General features: G+C 46.2%; 1 protein-coding gene across 1 annotated transcript; it reads right to left on the bottom strand.

The window, feature by feature from the left end:
* Window positions 1-14,298: 14,298 nt before the first annotated feature.
* On the bottom strand, window positions 14,299-15,300 carry LOC123239237 (olfactory receptor 10AC1-like). Its single transcript, XM_044666489.1, has one exon. It carries the CDS (start codon window positions 15,298-15,300, stop codon window positions 14,299-14,301), a length of 1,002 nt encoding a protein of 333 aa, XP_044522424.1.
* Window positions 15,301-22,827: the final 7,527 nt, after the last annotated feature.

Genomic DNA, 22,827 nt, shown 5'->3' with positions numbered 1-22,827 from the left:
AAAGAGAGCAGACACAAATATATATTTTAACCCTTAACTTCTGTGCATTGGCTCCAAGGCAGAAGAGTGGTAAGAGTGGGCAATGGGAGTCAAGGGACTTGCCCAGGGTCACACAGCTGGGAAGTGTCTGAGGCCGGGTTTGAACCCAGGACCTCCTGTCTCTGGGCCTGGCTCTCCATCCACTGAGCTGCCCAGCTGCCCCCTGTAGAGTAGTTTTAATGTGCATTTCTCTATCAATGACTTAGAGCGTTTTTCTTATGGCTCTTTATTGCTTGGCCTTCTTCCTCTGAAAATGGCCCCGTCGTATCCTTTAATCATTTTATCAATTGAGGAAGGGCTCTTATTTTGATAAATTTGACTCCGTTCTCTCTACATCTCAGAAACACGATCTTATCAAAGACCATCTCCACCCCCCCCCCCCCATTTGCTGCATTGATTTTGTTTGTGTGTCTTTCGGTCTCTTGTTTGGTCATTAACCCTTTCCCTGTCTGTAGGTCTGGCAGGCAGTTTCTTCCGTTGCTCCTCAAGCGTGGCTGTTGTCCCTTTTATTTCTAAATCCTGTACCCATGTGGAGCTTGTCCTGGTATGTGGTGTGACCTTCTGGAGATGGAGGCCCTGCAATAGGGAGAGGCTTTAAAAGTAGAAAAGCAGATTTGGCAAGCAGGCTGGAGGAAAAACCTGACTGTCAGCCGGGGACATTCTAAATGGAATGAAGGGAAGGAAACTGTTTGGCCCCGGGAGGACTCTGGTCAAGCTGGGAAAGGCAGAGGGGGTGGATGCCTTTGCCTGCCCAGTGAGGAGCCCGAGGAGAGTGGAGTCGCCAAAGAGAGGGAAGACCTGCCCGGGAAGGTCCAGCTGGGGTGGTGGACGACATGCCAGTCGGAGACAAGCTCCTGGACTAGCATCTCCAGGATTCACCCTCCTGTGCCATGGAGAGGAGCTGAAGTAGACACGGCTTTGGGAGAGACCCATCTTCCCTTCTAGTCTGTCAAGTCTGGTTAGTGCAGTGCAGGCTTGAGCCCATCATCCCAGCCCCTGGGTGGTCCCCAGTGATTAGATCCGGTGTGACCGGCCCGTTATCCCTGACGTCATTCTTGTGTCCTTGTGCTACGCTGGCACTTGTTGGCTTCACAGACTCCCCGGCTAGGAGGGTCAGTGTGGCAGTTAAGGCCCAACAGTCACTCCTGTCAACTGCCAGACCCAATTCCCTAACTTGCTTGGCCTCGGCCTGTTGTCCATTCCTGTCTCCTCCTCACCCTTCTGACCCCAGATAAGATATAAGTTAACCTCAGCACCCTGCTCCCTGCCCCCCCCTCCACCCAGGGCAGGGAGGAATCAGTCCCATTGGACTGCTGGGCAGGGGGGGCAGATGATGCAGTCTGGATTGGGGAGAGGGAGGGGCAGGGGGCAAGCACTCTGCTCCCCTCCAGTTATGTGAGCTGTAATCCCCTCAAACGGAGCTCCTCTCGAAAGTGGTCATTGAGGGGACTTGGAAAATTTCAAAGCATGTGGAAGGCCGATTGGAGAAATAGGGTCAGGAGAGGGCCTGTTATCCGGATTCCCTTCGTGACCAATCCAGGCTGAGGCAGTCTTTGTGTCTCATCCTGGTCACCCGAGCCCTGAAAAGCTCTGGTGCCAGCAGGTTGGTTCATCCAAAAACAACTTGACCCCTCCAGGAGGCTATTGGGAGTCATTTAGAGAAATAGAGTCTGTCATAGATATTTTATCTGGATCCCGTTACAAAATCATCGGCAAGTAAAACTGTGTGTTTGATCTTTTCTGCACTGCATGTCAGGACACAGACCGAATGGGCCATCCAAGGTAAAAATCTGAGGCTCCTCTTTTGACTCCTTTTCAGATTCCCACCTTCTCTTAATCTTCTTATTGGAAAGCTTTGAGTCCTTAGCAGACCGGCAGCTACTGAGTTAACCATTTCTCTCCCTGATAATTAAGAAGCCTGAACTCCAATCAAGGCCAGACAAAGCTAGACAAGACTTTATCTGCTCGGGTGCAATCCTGTAAATCAAGAGGACAGAAGGCAGTTAGTAAAAATCTCTATGAAATCTATTTCTGCTCCCAGAATGAACCCCCTACTAATTGGTGGTTGGAATTTGGCCTTTGACCCTGGACCTATCTCTCTACTTTTTAGACTTTAATGGGTTTGTGTATGATTTGTGACCCCTTCCCAGCTGTGACTCTTTGTGTTCTTTGTTTGAAACCAGAATATATAATAAACTCAAGACTCCATGAAGTTGGAGCAGCTATGGGCTAACCAGTAGTCCGGCTGTTCTCAGTTTCCGTTTCCTGTCTTTTCAATCCGACACCACTAAACACCACTCAGAACCCGGCTCTCTATAAAAGCACACCCTCCTTAGCCACTATTCAAGGAACCAGACGCCATTTCTTCTTTTTTTTTCTAATTAAAAAACTTTTTTTAAAAAAAATAAAACCCTCACCTTCTGTCTTGGAGCCAATACTGTGTATTGGCTCCAAGGCAGAAGAGTGGTAAGGGCTAGTCAATGGGGGTCGCCCAGGGTCACACAGCTGGGAAGTGTCTGAGGCCAGATTTGAACCTTGGACCTCCCGTCTCTAGGCCTGGCTCTCCATCCACTGAGCTACCCAGCTGCCCCACAGAAGCCATTTCAATGCAACTCTTTGTTGAGAAAGACAAATGGTCAAAGGATATGAATAAGCAATTTTCAGATGAAGCCATCAATAATCACATGAAAAAATTTTCTCAATCCCTCTTGATTAGAGAAATGCAAATTAAAACAACACTGAGGTGCTACCTCTGATTGGTCAATGTGGCACTACAAAGAGAGCTGCCATAATATATATATTTTTTAAACCCTTTACTTCGGTGTATTGTCTCATAGGTGGAAGATTGGTAAGGGTGGGCAATGGGGGTCAAGTGACTTGCCCAGGGTCACACAGCTGGGAAGTGGCTGAGGCCGGGTTTGAACCTAGGACCTCCTGTCTCTAGGCCTGAATCTCACTATACTGAGCTACCCAGCTGCCCCCATAATATTTTTAAACATATAGGCTCTTTTGCTTTTTCCCTGATGCCTGGTATTCCTGGTATTGCCGTGTTTAAGGTATATACGATTTTATAATTTTCTGGGCATAATTCCAGATTGCTTTCTAAAATGGTTGGATCAAATCACAGTGTATTAGTGAATTGAGACTCAGACCTAGTGAGGGAAGGTCCAGGGTTCAAATTTGACCTCAGACACTTCTGAGCTCTGTGACCCTGGGCAAGTCACTTAAGCCCCATTGCCTAGCCCTTACCACTCTTCTGCCCTAGAACCAATAAACAATATTGATTTTAAGATGGAAGATAAGGGTTTTTAAAAATCCATTTATATCCATGCCTTCCAGTATTTTTTTTTATAGGAATAAGTGTATTTTGTCAAAAGCTTCTGCATCTGTTGATATAATCATATGATTTTTTTTTGTTACCATTATTGTAGATATAATCAATTATGTTGTTCCTTATATTAAGCTATCCTTGCTTTTCTGGTTTAAATCCTGTATGGTCACAATGTATCATCTTTGTGATATATTACTGTGGTCTCTAGTTAGTATTTTATTTAGGATTTTTGCATTTCATATTTATTAATGATATTGATCTATAATTTTCTTTTTCTGTTTTTGCACTTTCTGGTTTAGGTATCAGCATGATATTTGTTTCATAAAAAGAGTTTGGTAGGACTCTTTTATGATTATTTAAAATAATTTATTTAATATTGGAATTAGTTCATCTTTAAATATTTGGTAGAATTCACTTGTGAATCCATCTGACCCTGATGGTTTTTTCCTCAAGAAATTCATTTGTGACCTATTCATTTTCTTTTTCTGAAATAGGCTCATTTCAATATTCTGTTTTCTGCTCTGATAGTCTCTAGGCAGTTTATGTTTCTGTAAGCATTCTTCCATTTTCTTACATTGTTTAATTTGTTGACATATAATGAGCAAAATAACATCTAATTATTCCTTTGATTTCATCTTCATTGGTGGTATATTTGCCCTTTTCATTTTTAACGCAGTGATTTTATTTTATTTTCTCTCTCTCTTTAAATCATACTAAGCAACAGTTTCTCAATTTTGTTGAATTTTTTTCACAAAAATCATTTTATTTATTAATTCAATGGTTTTCTTACATTCAATTTTATTACACTTGTCTTTGATTTTTAGGATATCTCATTTAGTATTTAGTTGAGGATTGTAAAAGGATTCTTTTCTAGTTTTAATCACATTCCCAATTCATTGACTGTTCTTTCTCTATTCAATTGATATAAACTTATAGAGCAGGGGTCGGCAACATATGGCTCTTTCTGCTGGAGCCATAAAGTCAATTTTTTTTCAGGTGCTGTTACAGGAGTACGCACTGTGAGCACTGTACGGCTCTCACGAAATTACATTTAAAAAACGTGGCATTTATGGCTCTCACGGCCAAAAAAGGTTGCCGACCCCTGATTTAGAGAGAGAAATTTTCTTCTAACTACTGCTTTTGCTGTATCTCATAGGTTTTGGTATGTTGTCTCATTATCATTCTCTTTAATAAAGTTATTCATTGTTTCCAGGACTTGTTCTTTAATTCACTCACCTCCCCCCTTTTCTAATTCTTACTTTCTGTCTTAGAATAGATATTAATTATCGGTTCCAAGGCAGAAGAGTGGAAAGGACTAGGTAATGAGGGGTTAGGTGACTTGGTCAGAGTCACCAAGCCAGGGAATGTCTAATGCCAGAAATTTGTCCGATCTGCAATAAAACACCCAAAGGCAGAGGTCTGAGCCTTATTAAAGGGACCTGCCCCCCTCCAATAACTGGGGTCCCCGATGCTCTCAAGGTCTGAGACCCACTCTTGCTCCAGGGTACAACATTTATAACTCTTAAGGGCCAAATAGCAATCTGTAAGTAGAGGACTGTGGGAGACCATTAAGAGAAACAGAGTCTTAAACAGATATTTTTATCTGGACCTAATCAAAAGGCTCTGCCAGGCTGCACTGACCTTTTGATGGGGTCCAGATAAAAATATCTGTTTAAGACTCTGTTTCTCTTAATGGCCTCCCACAGAGGACCTTTGAGACCTCTATGACTCCAAATAAACATTTTCATTTGTGGGCTAAAATGAGAATCTGGGTTCTCTGGAAAGGAGGCATGGAGTGAAAAGGCCCTAGTCTGCCCAAGGTGGGCCAGGCCAATGAAGGGACTAGGGACCGTGGAGATTTTCCATCTAACGTGGAACTGGGCGCTGAAACCTAGGATGAAGATGGATCTCAGACAGGGGCATGTCCTAAGAGGCTTTATAATCTAATAGGAAGAGAGTCTATTCCACTATTTAATTTATTCTAACTACTCATCACTGTATTGTAGGTCAGTTGATTATCCTTAACTTCACTAAATCTAGATCAATTCCTGTTAGTGAAAAGAAATAATCACTTCTCATATGGAATCACATTTAAGGAAACAATAGTGATTGGAAATTCACATAGGGAAAAAAAATCATTGATTTAGATGGGTGGGGATCTACTCAAATAGGGGAAGGATCAAATTATTTCTCACAGTCTGAGGCCATAATTGAACCCAGACTTTCTGGTCTCCAGGCCTGTCTCTAGCTGCCTCAACCCACTTATTCTTTTTTTGTTACCATTTATTTTTGTTTTTAAAAATATATGACAATATGATATATAACAAAACAATATAATACATGATTTGTTATAAATATGTAATAAATTGAAATAAAGATGTTTGTCCAAGAGAAACACATTTCCTTATTACTTATGTCCAAAAATCTCTTTTTTTCCCCTCTCCATTCTTTCCCCATGTCCCAGGCAATATGATATAGATTATACATATATTATCATATCATACATATTTCCCTGTTTGTCATTTTGTAAAATAAGATATGTATTACATGAGAGAAAAATTCATGGAAGAAATCAAATGCAGAATGGCATGTTTCAGTCTGAATTTGGAATCTGTTCATTCTATGGCAGTGGATGTCCGATTTCATCATGAGTTCTTTGGTGTTGTCCTGGATCTTCTTGTTGATAATAATTGTCATTCTTAATTGTTCATCATACATTATTGCTGTTACCATGTACAAAATTCTTCTGATTTGTGGAAGTCCTGCTTCCGAGGTCCAGATATCTCTAGGAGGTGGAACGTTGTCTTTGTATTGAGACAAATGAGAACAGTTAAGGTTTTCAGCCAAGCTTCACAGAAACTGTTCTGATCTGCTTTTGGCTGTCTATTTTTTATACCCTTTTTTCAAGATTACATACTAGTTGGCATGGATTTTCATATTCAACATACATTTTTTCTTATAGATAATGGATTAAGTCATACATTAACTTTGTTACTAACAACTTTTCATCTCCAGTAACTGTCAATATTTTTCAAAGGTATGTTTGACATGTCTCCTGGGCTTTCGGGTGGAGAAAACAGTTCAGTGGAATGGAACATACTAGCCTTTAAAGGCAATGTTTCCATTTTTCATCCATTGTCCTTTCTGTGCTAACATTCCGGTTCAGAGATCAGGGTGGGAGCTTGGAAGCAGTTCTGGCCTACGAGCCTCTATACATGGGAGTGAAAAATCCAAGTGCAGTTGTGTTGAGGTTTTAAAATCTTTAACAGGAACTCACTATTTGCCGGTTTGTTATGAAGTGGTTTTAGGGAATTTCTGTATTATTACTTGTAAAGGTGGGACTTTCCTAGGAGTCTGTAGCGGGCCTGTAAAGGCCTTAGTAACAGCCTTTACTAGTCTTCTGTATTTCCCTGGGGCTGAGTAGGGATATTGATCACAATAACTCCAATAATAAGGAGTGTTAATAAGAGAGGATTCATGCAGGGGAATCTGAGTGGGGGTTACCATCCTCCCTGGAATTTGCTCTGCAGTTCCAGGATCCCATCTGCAACCATGTCATGCAGTAAGGGTTTGACAGCCCCTGGCACTGGTTCTGCTTACTTCACTTTGTATCACTTCATATAAGTCTTTCCAGTTTTTTTTTGTGGTCATCTCGTTTCTTATGGCAAAATAGTATTCCATCTTTAAGAGTTAAATTAATGTTTAATACTTGAAGTACTATTTTTTAAAGTTTATTATCTGACAAAATAGAACTCCATGACTAAGTTTTCTACCTGCTCAAAAAGCCCACTCCACCAAAGCCACGGAGAGGAAGGAAGGAGAGCTAGACACGGAACTCCACCCAATTTATATCCTGTCTACATCAGCACGTAGCAACAGGAAGTGAGTAGGGTACTGAGAATAGTAATTTTGCTGGGGATCATAGTTTTTAGGGTAATAGATTCAAATTACACATATCATAATCATATGCCACAACTTGTTCAGCCATTCCTCAACTGATGGACATCCCTTCAGTTCCCAATTCTTTGCCACCACAAAAAGAGATGCTATAAAATATTTTAGAACATGCATTTCCCCCCTCTTCCCTTGATTAACTTAGCGGGGGGAAATCCTCTAATAATTTTATTTCTGGGTCAAAAGGTGAACACAGTTTTATCACTGTTTGAGTATAATTCCAGATTTTTCTTCAAAATGGTTGTATCAGTCTACAGTTTCACCAATAATGTATTAGTATCCCTATTTTTCTACATTTCCTCTAAAATTTGTCATTTTGCCCATTTGTCATTTTAGCCAATCTGATAGGTGTGATTCTTTAAGTTATTTAGTTTCCAATTAATTTTTACTTTGTGTTTACACAGATTTTTATTACACTTAATTTTTTTTCATATTATTGTCTGAAAAGGTTCTATTTAATATTTCTACTTTCCTGCATTTAATTGTGAAGTTTTTGTGTCCTAATATATGGATAGTTTTGGCAAGGGTACCAGGTACTGTTGAAAAAAAGATATACTCTCCTCTTTTGCTATTCCATTTTCTCCAGATATCTAACATAGTTAGCTTAACATTAAGATTAAAATCCTCTTGATTTCTTTGTTATTTATTTTTTGGTTAGATTTATCTAGATTTGAGAGTGGAAGATTGAAGTCTCCCACTCTTCTTGTTTTGCTATCTATTTTCACCCATAACTCATTTAGCTTTTCCTTTAAAAATTTGGATGGTATCTGTTTGGTGCATATAGGTTTAATATTGATAATGCTTTATTATCTATGGTACTATTATAAGTAAACTAAAGCTGTTATAGGTGATAAATACTTTTGGTGAAGGTCAATGAAGTTGCAGAGAGCTGCTTGGTAAACCAGTGTCCTTATTTATTCTGGAAAAGAGGTAAGGATAGGTAATAGGAGGTAGGATATAGGAATTATATCTTTCATCTTATATCTAAAATTCAAACCCTATATTAAAAATATCTAAATAAAACCCCCAAGATCTAACTGATTTCTTTACGGTTTCTTTTTGTCTAACAGAACAGACCTCCTTAACCTTACCCTCACTGTCTTAGAATAATATTATATATCTAAGTAAACTGTTCTAATTAATAAAATCTTCTTTAACCTCCTTAATGTAATATATGAGATCAAACTGTCAAATATAACTGTCAGAATCTCTTGGCCAAGAGACACCAACACAGGTCCTGCTCCCAAGGCACACAGAGAGGACAGATCCCCTCTGACAGCTCCTTCTCCCTCCAGGAAAAAAGCTCTCCAGAATCAGACTTGAATTTAACTTTGTAGATGTATCCCAAACTCTTAAAAGTAACTATCTTAAAATAACTAACAGATCTTCTTTGTCTGAGAGAATAAACCAGCAACTCCCAAGGAAGTCAGAGAAACTTCTCCCAGAACCAACTGAATTCTCTTTTATGATAGGCCTCTTAAAGTGATGGAGGACGAGAGCTATCTGCTTTGCTTCTTAAAAGCAACAGCGTGATAGTACTAAAACTTCCTTTAACATAAAACTTCTGCTTTTAATGAGACAGAATAAACCTAATAACACTCCTTATAACAGTACCTTTTAATACAATGTGGTATATTCTGCTCCAGCCCTTTATTTTGATTCTATGTGTGTCTCTCATTTTAAAATGTTTCCTATAAATGACATATTGTAAGGTTTTGGTTTTTGAACCATTCTACTATATGTTTCCATTTTTATGGACAAATTCATCCCATTCCCATTCAAAGTTATAATTATTAGTTGTACATTTCCCCCATTTCATTTTCTCACTATTTGTCTTTTTCTCCCATTCTTTGTACCATATCTTTCCTCAGAAGTCTAACTTTCTTCTGACCACTACCTTCCTAGTTAGCATACTTTCTAAGAGTCCTTCACTTATGCTCTCCCCTTGCCTTACTAGTTCTCAATCTCCAGCCTTCTAGAAGTTCATCTTATCCCCTCATCTTGCCCTCCTATTTCTTAATATGAACTCCCTTCTAAGGATCCCTCCCTTATCTTATCCACTTGTCCTGTTTTCTCTTAATCCTTCTAAGAGGCCCTCTATTATCCTATCCCCTCACTCTCCTTCTTCTCTGTAAGTTAAAAGGACTTTCACCCTTCTAGAGGTATGTGTTATTCCCCCTTTAACTCAGATCTGATGAGAATGGTGTTCTAGCACTACTGGTCCTCCTTCCTCTTCTCTCCCTCACTGTAACATTTCTTCAACTCATGTCTTTTTTGTATGAGATAATTGTTTCATTTTACTTCTTTCTCCTATTTTTTTTGTTCATTCCATCATATACAACTCGACCTCAAGTCTTCTATCTATCTATCTATCTATCTATCTATCTATCTATCTATCTATCTATCTATCTATCTATCTATCATCTATCAACTATCTATCTATCTATCTATCTATCTATCTATCTATCTATCTATCTATCTGTCTGTCTGTCTGTCTGTCTGTCTGTCTGTCTTTTCTTTTAAACTCCCTAAGTAGTGATGTCATTCTCAAGGGTTACAGATGTTTTCCCATGTAAGAAGTAACAATTTAACATTACTGAATCCCTTATAATTGGTCTTTCATGTTTACCTTCTTATGATTCTTATAGATCAAATTTTTTTACTCAGGTCTGGACTTTTCCTCAAGAATATCTAATAGTTCTTCAGTTCATTAAATATCCATTTTTTCCCTCATATAATTATGCTTAGTGTTGCTGGATATGTTATTTTTTGAAATATTTGTTCCATATCTTTCATTCATTTAATGTTGAGGTTGCTAAGTCTTATGTTATTCTGACTGTAGCTCCACAATATTAATTTTTTTTTCTTCTGGTTGCCTTGTAGCGTCTTCTTAATCTGGGAACTATGGAACTTAGCAATTATATTCCTAGGAGTTTTCATCTTGGAGTCTCTTTCAAAGAGTGATTGGTAATTCTTTCAAATTTTATTTTATCTTCTGGTTCTAAAGCTTCCCAGAAATTTCCCTTAATAATTTCTTGAAGTATAAGGTCTAAGCTCTTTTTTTATCATACCTTTTCAGTAGTCTGATAATTCTTACGTTGTCATGTTTTCTAGGTCAGTAATTTTTGTAATAAATGTCTCCTATTTTCTTCTACCTTTTATTCTCTTGATTTATTTGATTATTTCTTGTCACAAGACATCATTAACTTCCTTTTGCCCAATTCTAATTTCTTTTAAAAACCCTTACCTTCCATCTTAGAATCAACACTGTGTATTGGTTCCAAAGCAGAAGAGCAGTAAGGGCTAGGCATTGGGGATTAAGTGATTTGCCCAGGGTCACACAGCTTGGAAGCATCTGAGGCCAGATTTGAACCCAGGACCTCCCATCTCCTAACCTGGCTCTCAATCCACTAAGCCACCTAATTTCCCTTACACCCAATTCTAATTTTTACTTATTTTGTTCAGTGAGTTTTTGGATCTTTTCCTCCAATTGGTTGATCTTTTAAAAAATATTTTTCTTGGTTTTCTTTTAGTTCTCTTTTTTCCCTTTTTTTATTTTTTCTTCAACCTCTTTCATTTGATTTTTAAAGTCTTTAAAAAGCTCTTCCAAAGACTCTTTTTGGACTTATGACCAGTCGAAATTTTCCTTGAAGTTTTAGAAGTAGGTGTTTTAACTTTGTTATCTTCTGAACTTGAACCCTAGTCTTTATCCTTATAGTAGCTACATATGGTTGGATTCTTTTTTGCTTACTCATTTTTAAAAATCTTAGTGGCCAATAGGCTTAATAGTTAGCTTTCTGTTAGAGTTGAACTCTGTCCCCAGCACGGGGGATGATGTGTTATTATTTCCTGAGCCCTCCTTGATTCTCCCAGGTTCTATAATCCAGGGCCAGATGCCATCTCAGCTCACACTCCAATCTGTGAGTGACATTGGGTGCTCCTCTTTTCCCCTGAGCCTCAACCAGAGGTCCCCAGCAGTAATATTAGCATTACTACTACTAATAATTACTAATAATAGCAGTACTATTCCTTATGGTTCTCAGGTGGTTATAAGCATTAGCTTGGTTGTGCCCTGAAACTGCAGCGAGGGTCTCTGATCTGGTGGGAGTAACCACAGCCAGTAGGGCCCTCACCTCTCAGCTACTACACTCACCTCAGTATACTTACTCCTCCTCTCCCAAAGCCACAGTTTGGGATGGAATGGTATCTGGTCAGCAAGTCTAAATCCCCCAAATTTCCCACTGGCCATCTGCCCAACCTTGGCATATTGGGTGCATGTGTGGAAATCTCCAGAGTTGAGGCTATCCCCAGGGCTTGTTTGTTGATTCTTCAGTAATTGCCAGGAGTTATTTGTGCTTCAATCAAGACCACCCCCTCAGAGGTCAGAGACCCTCCTCCCAAGTTGTTCTGGTGCAGTTTCACCCTGATTCTTAACTATTTCTGCTGCTCCCAAGTTAATTGTAAGGCATTCTTTTTTATTCTTTTGGGGGGAATTTGGAGAGTGAGGTAATCTCACACCCTATTTTGCCTTCTCACAAATTTAATATTTAATATTAAAAATTCAATATACTATTAATTAAAAGTTTAAAAAATGCAACGAGTCATCTAGATTTTCTGACATAGGCTAGGGAGAGGTCACTGCTCAAGATTTAGCCTACCCAGTTCAGCATCAAGTTGAAGTCTGAAGGCATGAGTTTGCTTTGTGATTTCTGAGTCAAAGGATCCTGTTCTGAAGAGGGAAAACTGCTCTAGCAAATCTGAGAAACAGGCTTTTTCCAGATGGGAATCAAGGAAGCCAGGAAGGTTCCCAATCCTCTATCCTGATGACTGGGTTCAGCTGGGCTTTTTGCCCTTTACTAAAAGAGCAGGAAACCCCATCCTGAGCTTTATTTATTTAGTAAAACCCTTACCTTTGGTATTAGAATCAATACTGGGTATTGGTTCTAAGGCAGAAGAGTGGTAAGGATGGGCAAAGGGGGTTAAGTGACTTGCCCAGGATCATCCAGCTAGGAAGTGCCTGAGGCCAGATTTGAACCCAGGACCTCCTGTCTCTGGGCCGGACTCTCCATCCACTGAGCTACCCAGCTGTCCCCTCCCATCCTGAGGTTTAAATCAGGAATCCTTCACCTGTTTTGTTCTTGGACCCTTCTGGTGGTCTATTTGGTGAAACCTATGGAAATACCATTGGTCAGAATCATGCTGTCTAATGCACATAACCCTTGAACATGGAATTACAAAGAAAACAAAGATCTTCAAATAGTTATAAAAAATATTTTTAAGAAAAACAAATTCATGGCTCCAAACTAAAGAGATATGGCAGAACTCACTTCTTTGAAGAAAAGGCAGCCCATTGACTGAAGACTCCTACCAAAGACAGATTCCAGAGGCAAAGGCAGAAAGGAGCTATACCATTTCATACCCAGTGGAATGGTGATTGGCAATGATCAGCAGAGAGCAGTACCTACCAGGGACTCTATGTCCAGAAGACACTGCAAGTGACATGTGAGGACTGACCACACATGACCCCTATATATCTCATCACATGCTCCCTATGTATATGGTTCTCCTTGCATGAGTACACATGGTGCCCCCACAAGAGTACATGCTTACGACTGATGGTTTGTGTGTCTCTACAAGAGGTTATGCCCCATGTTTTCAGGGAACATTTCTGTTGCTACTTTTATTGTTAGTATTTCAATAACTATCTCTGATTATTAAAGGTAAACCCATTGGTGGGGGCTTGGCTTGATATGAATCCCTAGGGTGCTGTGAAATGCGACAACAGCAACCCCTCCATGGACAAGTCAAGTTACATCAATTTAATACTACTATGTGCCAGGTGCAGAGCTAAGTGCTAATAGTAATACCAGCAGCAATAGCCCCTGCTCTCAAGGAGATTACATCTGTGTGAATGATGGTACTCTATTATTCCTTTTTTCCCCCCTAATTTTTCTCATGCATTCACCATTTTACTTGTTTCTTCTTTGTAAAATATTTTATTATTTATTTTTCACATTTTCTTTTTTAAATTTTCAGTTCCAAATTCTCTCCCTCCCACGTCGTCCCCACCCGTTGTGAAGACAAACAAAATAATAGCAATTATACATGTGAAATCATGCAAAACCCATTTCCATATTAATCATAATGCAAAAAAAAGCAAGCAAGACAATCCATCAGTTCTCTGCAGAGGTGGAGAGCGCTTTGCTTCTCACTGGGCATCCTCTGAAATTGCCTGGGATCCTTCTATTAACCAGTGGCCAACTCCTTCCTCACTGATCAGCTGGACAATCGCTGTTGCTAGGCATGATGAGTTCCGGGCCTTCTCGCTTCACTTCCTCTCAGTTAACAGATCTTCCTAGATCTTTCTGGAGTCGTCCTTGGTCATCTGTATAGCACGACTCGGTCAGCCATTCTCCGAGGCTATGAATATTTTGTACAAATGGGTCCTTTTCCTTTGACCTCTCTGGGGTACAGACCTAGGAATGGTATTGCAGAGTTTTATAGCCCTTTGGGGGGAGGGTCTGTAGTTCCAAACTGTTCTTCCTAAGAGTCGGACTAGGTGGCTCCCCCGGGAAGCTCAGTCAGGCCCCTCTTTCCCCTCGGGATCTCCGAGCGTCTTGGGGTGCATTTCCCGGCCAACACGGATCTGGAGCGTTTTGGTCGGAGGACGGGAGTTCCTGCCCTTGCACCATTTACCTTCTGGCGCCAGTTGCTCTCCCTGATTCTCCTCGCCCCAGATGAGGATGGCTGCCCGGGCGCAGGTGCGGGAGCCTCGGCGCCAGCCCCTTCCTTTCACTGCGGGGGTCCCTCTTAGAGTCCACGCTGCCTGCTGGCTCTAGGGCAGAAGAGCAGGAAGGGCTGCCCCGGGGCAGCTTTAGCGAGGAGGAGCCCGCGGCGGCCCGTTCCCGCCCCCTTCTCCGGCCCCGCCAGCCACGCCTCCCGGGGCCTCGCCCTGTCCGGGGCCGCTCCTCCGCCTAAGGGCGGCGGAGGTGGCGGCGGCCGAGGGCGCGCCGCAGGGCGTCCTGCATGTCGTGGTTGCGCAGCGTGTAGATGGCCGGGTAGAGGAGCGGCGTCAGGTAGATGTAGACCAGCGAGACGAGCTTGTCGTGCTCCAGCGAGCGGCCCTCGAGCGGCCGCGCGTACATGGCCGTGGCGCTGCCGTAGTGCAGGACGGCCACGGTGAGGTGCGACGCCACGGTGGCCAGCGCCTTGCGGCGGCCCTCGGCGGCGGCGGCGGCGGCGGCGCCGGGGGCGGCGGGGGCGGGGCGCAGGATGGTGGCGAGCACGCGCGCGTACGACAGCAGGATGAGCGCGAGCGGCAGCACGAGCAGCAGCAGGCAGGCGGCCAGCAGCGCGCGCTCCTGCAGCGCCTTGTCCCCGCACGCGAGCGCCAGCAGCGCCGGCAGGTCGCAGAACACGTGGTTGACGCGGCGGCCGCGGCAGAAGGGCAGCCGGAAGATGGCGGCCGTGAGCGGCAGCGCCAGGCCGGCGCCGCCCGCGCCGCAGCCCGCCAGCAGCCGCCAGCACAGGCCCGGCGTGACGAGCTGCGGGTAGCGCAGCGGGCGGCAGATGGCCAGGTAGCGGTCCAGCGCCATGGCGGCCAGCAGCAGGCACTCGGTGCCGCCCAGCGCCACGAAGAGGCCCATCTGCGCGGCGCACGCGGCGGGGGGCAGCGGCTGGCCGCCGGGGGGCAGCAGGAAGCCGACGAGCGTGCGCGGCGTCAGCACCAGCGTGTAGGCCACCTCGACGGCCGACAGCGCCCCCAGGAAGAAGTACATGGGCGTGCGCAGCGCGCGGTCGGCCGCCGCCAGGCCCACGATCAGCAGGTTCCCGGCCAGCGTGGCGGCGTACAGCGGCAGCCCGAGCGCGAAGAGCCCGGCGCGCAGCCCCCGCGGCCAGCCCGAGAAGCCCAGCAGCACGAAGTCCCGCCGCGCCGCCGCCGCCGCCGTCCAGTTGGCCTCGGGCCGCAGGCTCATGGCGGCCGCTGGGGAAGGAGGGAAAGAAGAGCCTGGGCCGGGGCCGGGCTTCCCGCCGCCGCCCCCCCCCCCAAGGGCGGTGCAGGGACGCCTCGGCCCCCTCCCTTTCGGCCCCGCCCCCGTCCCCCCCCCTTCCTACCTTACTGGCCCGCAGGAACTCTCTGATCCAGTGACAGCAGCCTCTGGGCTCTCCCCATCTCCCGGGGTTGGGCCTGGGTTCAAATCTGGCTCCAGGCACTTCCCCGCCGTGTGACCCTGCGCAAGTCACTTCAACCCAACAGCCTGGCCCTTTGCCCTCCTCTGCCTTGGAACCAGTGCCCAGCCTGGATTCTAAGAGAGAGGAAAGAAGGGAAGCCTCCAGGCCCGGCTCTCCGGGCGCCTTCCCCCCCTGGCCCCTCTCCTCCTCCTCCTGCCCTGCTGGGCTTCCCTTAGGCCTCAGCCCGAATCCCTGGTCGAGCTCCAAGGCTTGCCCACCCTTGCCGGGCCGGGGTTTCCGCTGAGGCCGACCCTTCCATTTGGGCTCCGTGGCAAAGCCGCTTTCTTCACCTGCCCACTTTACAGACGACGAGGGGAAGATTTGAACTCGAGTCCTGGGGATGCCGAGCCCGACTTGTTCTTTACGGCCTCTTCGCCCTGTAGCTGGCCTGCTGGCTTGCTTTGTCTGCCCGGTTCCAGATCCCCAGGGCTTGGCCCGCCCCCCCAAGAACCTCTTCTGGCCTTTTGAGAAAGCCTGGAGGCCGGTGGCCCTGAGCTCCCCCCCTGGAAGAAGCGTCCCTGGGCCCTTCCCTCCCGGTTCCCAGGCTCCCTTGCTCTCTCCTCCCTTCTCGTCTGTAGCTCAGACCTCCATCTGAGGCAGACCCCCCTCTTCTCTGTGGTAGAGTCTAACCCCCACCTGGGAATGGATGGCCTGGGGGGGGGGCAGCCTCCCACCCATGCGGCTCCCCCCAGGAGGCAGGCCTCCACCTGTGCTGGCCTCCGGGCCAGAGGCGCCCTTCCCGGACCCGGGGGGCCCCCCTCAAGCCCCCCACGGACGACAAGGCCGCTGGCCCCTGGTTCTCCTGCTCCCTCCTCACGGCCTGCATCCCTCTAATGACCACCTGGCTGCTGGAGCTTCTCAGACCTCCCTCTCCTGCCCCAGCTTCTCTGCTGACCTCCAGTCGAGCCTGTTCGGCTCTCCACTGCACCGACTGACCTGCCCGTCCCAGCTCATTCTCTTTTCCATCTTTTAGCCATTCACTTGGCTGGACCAGGAATCGGGCAAGATCTGAGTTCAAATCCAGCCTCAGATACTTGGGGTGTGACCCTGGTCAAGTCACTTAACCTGTTTGCCTCAGTTTCCTCCACTTTAAAAAGAGAGGGATCATGAGGGAACCTCTCTCCAGAGTTGTTATGAGAGTCAGGTGTGATAATGTTTGTAAGAGGCTCATTCCAAACCTCCCCCCCTCCCTGCCTCCTGCCTTCTCCGATGGTGTAGACGGCATTACCACCCTTCCCATCCAGGAGCCATCCTGGACTTCTCCTTCTCTCTCACGGCCCAAATCTGGATGGGGCCGAGGCCTGCGGCTTTCCCCTCCACAACATTTCTCCGCCTGGCCCCCGTCTCTGACGGGTCTCCACGTTCCTCCCCTCCACCCTGAACTGTTGCAGGAGGTGCCTCCACTCCCTCCTCCACTCAGGTCCAGTCACATCACCCCTATCCTCGGTAAACGCTAGCGGCTCCCCGTTGCCCTCGGGAGCAAACCCAGAATCCTCGGCTTGGCATTCAGAGCCCCGCCCCCGATCCCTGATCCCATGGCCCTGGCCTCCTGGCTTTTCCACAAACCAGATCTTCTTGCTCTGAGCCTTTTCAATGGCTGTCCCCAAGGCCTGAGCGGTCTCCCTTTTTAGCCTTTCCTGGCCTCTCTCTGGGCTGCCTCTAGCTTTTGGGGGTGCAGCTGGCTTTCCTGCCGTCTCCGGCCTTAGGCAGGGAGCCCTTCAAGGAGCCAGTCCGTGGCACATGATGTTCCATCCATGCTTAGCGACTCATCAACACTCCCCCGAGGCACAGATGCTGCTGGACCCCCGACTCCCGTCTTAACAGGTGTGGCTCAGTGCTCCGGCCGGCCAAGGCCTTTGCCTACCCCCCCACCACCCCGACTGGTCGCCCTCCTGGGGTGGCTCGGCCACAGAGGCCTTCTCTGCCCTTATTTCATGAAGGCTGGAGAAACTGCTTCACAAACCCAGATCCCCAGGTCACTTCGGCGGAGCACTCTTGGCCTTTTGGTCTCCGGGGGTCAAACTGGGACTAATGGACGGAAGTGCCAAAGAGAAAAGAACTGGCCGGAAGGAGCTCCCTCGGAAGGGAAGGACGTCCCCTTCACTGGCAGAAGCAAAGGTTGCCTGCTTGCCTGCCTGCCTGCCTGCCTGCCTGCCTGCCTGCCTGCCTGCCTGCCTGCCTGCCTGCCTGCCTGCCTGCCTCTGTGGCGAGGATTCCTTTTGGGTCTGAGTTGGACTAGACCGCCCAGAGGACGCTCTGGGCCGTCTAATCATTGATGACTACCTACCACTCAATGGCCTCCAGCTTAGGCCCTTTCCCCATCAAGTCTGGGAGCAGACACGTTTCGTCCAGAGGAGGAAAGACTCGGGTTCCCCACCACTCTGTTCTGGCATTTGAAGGCTTGTTCTGTGGATTAGACTAGTTCTCTCAGGAGCCGCGGAGGGAAATGGAGCCGAGCTCCTCATGCCGAGGAGCTCTGGCCCACAGTGAGATGGGCTACCCCCGGAGGTGGCGGCCTCTTCCTCCTGGAGGGCTTCAAGCAGAGCCAAGGGACAGTTGGGCCAAGAGCAGGCTCATGAGGATTGGTTGGCCTCTAGGGTCCCGTCCAGCTCTGTGACTGACTGTGTGAGCCGAGGAATTCCATACGAGTCACAGAGCATTCCAGGTGGTTAGCAAAGGTTTTCAATACAGTTGGGGCTTAATAAGTGCTGATTGGATTCAAAGGAAACCAAGGCTTTCAAGAGGAAGTAAGGGGAAAGGAAATGGTCAGAGCAATTGTTTCCAAAATGAAAATATCAAGCGAATGGAGTGAGCCCAGCACCACGGACCTTCCTCACCTCTTGATGTCGATCGAACAGAGTCGTTTGGTGGGGATTTGTGAGCCCTGGGAGGTGAGGCATGCAAGGAGATGGGGGCTACTTTGAGTCTGCCCTTCCCAAGATCGTGATGTTTGGGAAAGCCATTGGGATTTCCCAGGAGCACTCGGCATAGGGATGGCCCCCACAGATTAAACAAAAAGCAGGAGCCTCGGCAGATGTGCCTTCTAGTTGTGTCAGTGGGCAGGTGCCTCCCTGCTGCCCCTTAGGAGCTCTCTAAAGGCTTGACTCACTCCTCTGCCTTCTTTTCTAGTCCCCCGGAGGATGTGCCAAAGGAACCTCTATCCAGGATCCCTCATATGGAATATTCATCCTGAAAGGGGGCATCAGCTTCCACCTCTTCTGGTTATGGTACACAGAAGGTCAGAGACTGTATGGGGGGAGCAGGGCTGAGCCCCATCCCTGGCGGAAGTTAGGTGATCAGGACTGGCCTGGGGGCTGGCTGGGCTTGGTTTAAAGGTCCCCAGGCAAGGAGATGAACCAAGAAACTGCCGGGACCACGGAGCTGGCATCAAGGGTGACTAATGCCCGCACCCTTCCACCCATTCTCTGGTGGCTCTTCCTGCTCTGACTTCTGCCAACGTGGCCAATGGCAAAAGCTACCAAGGAAAGGGACAGAGACAGGGAGAAGAGGAAGGCAGAGGCAGTGAGAGGCACAGACAGGGAAAGACAGCGACAGATAGAGGAGAGAGGAGGAGGAGAAGGAAGAAGAAAGAAAACCTGAGAGAAATACAGTAACAGAGACATATGGAGGTAAGGAGACGGGCATATCAATGGGAGACACAGAGAGAAATGAGAATAAGGGAAAGGGGGAAGGAAAAACAGGAAGAAAACGAGGGGGTCCGAGGGAGGGAAATATCACCCTTTAGGGTGATATACAGAGACCCAGAGTGAGAGACATAGAGTTATGGAAGACACCTGGAGATCCAGACAGAGGCATAGACACGGGGCAATCCGGGGAGAGCAGAAGCCCGTATCCCAAGACAAACTGGGCTCTCTACCTGTTCCCCATCAGTGCTGCTCCCCTATCCTTACCTCTTTCCTCTTCAGCCTTGGCCACCTCTAGCCTTGTCCCTCAGGCCCTGCCCTCAATGGGTGGGGAACACCAGCCCCAATCTGAGCATCTATAATAACGACCCTTCTTTTCCCCCTCCACTCCAATTCAGCTCATTGTCCCTTGTGCTTCCCCAGGCCTGGGGGAGTCTATGGGCTTTGGGACTTGGGGGACTCAAGAGGGGAGCAGGCGGGCATGGAGGGAAGGAGGGAGCCTTCCAGCCTCAATTCCCTAGATCTCTGGGCAAAGTTGGAACTACTAATGAGCCCTCTTGAGCCTTGTTAAAGGCCCAGTCCCCAAAGCCTCATTAAGACCTACGGGCCCCAGGTGGACCCTAGGGGCTAGAGGGAGAAGAGGGAGAGCTCAGGGCATCAGGGTATTCCAGGAATGTCCCCGTCTATTCCACCATCTTCTTCCTCCTGTCTAATCTGAATCTCTCTCAGTGCCAAAGGCATCATTCGTAGGGCTGTAGTCATCTCCTAAGTGGGCAACCAGTCTTCATCCTACGTGTCCTTCCCCTCACCTAATCCATCATTCACATCCTCCTCCAGGTGCCTTCCCCATGATTCCTCTAGTTGCGTCTCCACCTCCCGCTCAGATCTTTTCATGGCTTCTCATGACTTTGCAAAGAGACTTTCAGCTCCTGATCTTGGCATTTAAGGCCATCCACCACCTGGCAATAGCTCGTCTGAGTTCCATTAATCCTCATTACTTCCTTATCAAGACCCAGGTTTCAGCCCAACTGGAGGACTGCCCTGTGTTTGTCCCACATTCTCTGCTCTCATTGTCTTGGTTCATATGGTATTCCATCCCTAATGGTCTTTCCTTGGAGCTAACTCCTCCATGAAGCCCTTCTGAGGCCCACAGTGTGCTCTTCTGGACACTCCATATAACTTTTGGTAGAGTTGGGGGTGCTGATCCCCATCTCTGGACTGTGATTTCCTATGCCTGAAGGCCGGGCCATCTTTCTTATTAAATCCACAGGAGACGAGATTTGGAAAGAACCATAGAAATCAATGGGTCCAATCACCTTCTTGGGAAGAAAACCAAGGCCCATGAAGGGGCAGAAACGTGTATATGAGGTGATACCCCAGGGCAGGAATTGAGGCCAGCTCCAGACATTCTAATCCCACGGGCATCTTCCCACCATGTCTACCTTCATGTGCCCAGTGGCTCTTTAGGAGAGGGTTGCCTCTTGGGACCCTAAGGGAAGGAACAGTGGGATGAGAGGGAGTGAGCCTTGGCCTGAGAGACAAATAAGTTTTACCCCTTCTTAGCTGGGTGCCTTTGGTCAGGCTTTGAAGTTCAACTCTTCCCAAGCCAGAATTCAAAGAATTGAACTCAGTATAGTTCTTGCTGATGAAAAATCCTGTAATCGCTGGAGCCTCCGTGTCTGTCTCAGAAAGATGACAGTAACCCTTGCACAATGGGTCAACTGGGCTAGGAGGGAAATGTTCAGTTCACCACCCATTCCCCACCCTGACAACTCCCAAGAAGGAAGCAGCTAGTGTGTTTCATCATATGATTCATCTGGAATTGAGATGAGTCATTGTGTTGATGAGAATTCTAGAGCCTTTCAAACTTATTTATCTTTACAATATTGTATGAGAGAAATATTCTGGTTCTGCTTACTTCCTTTTGCATCAGTTCATATATCTTCCCAGCTTTCTCTGAAACCTTCATTTCTTATACCACAACAGTATTCCATGGCAATAAGAAACCGCAGTTTGTTCAGCCATTCCCCAATTGATGGGCATCCCATCAGTTTCCAATTTTTTGCCACCACAAAAAGAATTGCTATCAATATTTGTACATAAACAGGTCCTTTTCCTTTTAAAAAAATCTCTTTGGAACACAGCCCTATTTGGAATATAGAAAAATGGTATTGTTGGAACAAAGGGCATGCATAGTTTTATAGACCTTTGGGTATAGTTCCACAATTGCTCTTCAGACTTAGTGGATCAGTTCACACTCCCCCAACAATGCATTAGTGGACCAATTTCCCCACATCCTCCCGTACATTCCTTGTTTTCCTTTTCTGTCATGTTAGCCAATCTCATAGGTGTGAGGTGGTACCTCAGACTTGTTTTCTTTTGCATTTCTCTAATCAATAGTGATTTAGAGCACTTTCCCCCCATTGAATACAGATAGCTTTGATTTCTTCATTTGAAAATGGCATGTTTATATCCTTTGCCTATTTACCAACTGGAGAATGATTTGTATTCTTGTAAATTTGATTCAGTTCTCTATATATTTGGGAAATGAGGCCTTGCCAGAGAAACTTGCTGTAAATCCCTACTTTCTAAGTGTTCTGCTTTCCTCCTAAACTTGGCTACATTAGTTTTGTTTAGGCAAAGATTTTTTGCTCTTGTTTTTGACTGAAGGGAATACATACAACACACACACACACAGAGGCACACACATACATCCTACTGATGTCACTGACTCAAAGGGTATTAATCACTTTGGGGGCTTCTCATCATTCCTGAGAGCCAATTAATGAAAGTTCCTATAATTATTAGTGAATTCAAGTCTATATATTTCCGCTGGATTTCTAGATTTAATTTTTAAATTGGCATTCACTTTTTCTTCCTCTGACCTGATCTCCCTCAAATTAAACTGCGCCCCTTTGTACCTCAAGAACAATTTGATTTTAAAGCTGAAGCAAGTCCGACCTCCCCCCCCCCCCCCCCCCAGTGCTTTGAAACTGAGTTGAGTTCTCCTTCCTTTTGTTAGAATCTTTGTTAGGGTGGGCTAAGTAGCCACTTGACTCTCTTTAAGAGATGAGGTGATAAAGTCAGCAGGCTCTAGGGAGTCATTTTTGGACAGCCTCAGTGTTGGGTCTCCAGGCGTCCTTAGGACACTCTCCCTCCTTCAACAAAGGAGTTGAAGCCTTGGAGACCACTTCCTGCATGCCCGTTTTCCAAACACAGATGTCCTGGGGAGACACTGAGTGAAGATGTCGCAGGGGTAATATTTATATAGACATATATATACATACATATATTGTTAACTTGAAAGAAAACACAGAACTACTAAAGTAGTCAGAAAAAACCAAGGCTTTAATCAGATAGATCCAATAATCTATGGCTATCACAGAGCCCAGCTCCAAAAAACGACACTGAGTCAACACCCTGGGGCTCTGGGGACAGTATCTCTTGGGAGAATGCACCCTGTGAGATGATTCTCCAAAGAACAGTAGAACTCAGGGCTGTTGTATACCTTTTGGGGAACTCGGGACATCAAACCTACACTGACGGGTTGCAAGCAGGCTTAGGAAAGAGGCCATAGCCAGAGGCTGGGCTACCAGGGAGTGCTCTACTTACAACAGATACTAAAAG

The sequence above is a fragment of the Gracilinanus agilis genome, chromosome 3 (assembly GCF_016433145.1).
Source record: "Gracilinanus agilis isolate LMUSP501 chromosome 3, AgileGrace, whole genome shotgun sequence".
Lineage (NCBI taxonomy): Eukaryota > Metazoa > Chordata > Mammalia > Didelphimorphia > Didelphidae > Gracilinanus > Gracilinanus agilis.
This window is presented reverse-complemented; position numbering and strand designations above follow the sequence as displayed.

Bases quoted from the DNA above. Each gene is read 5' to 3' on its own strand.
- LOC123239237 (XM_044666489.1), bottom strand. From the start codon at position 15,300: ATGAGCCTGCGGCCCGAGGCCAACTGGACGGCGGCGGCGGCGGCGCGG.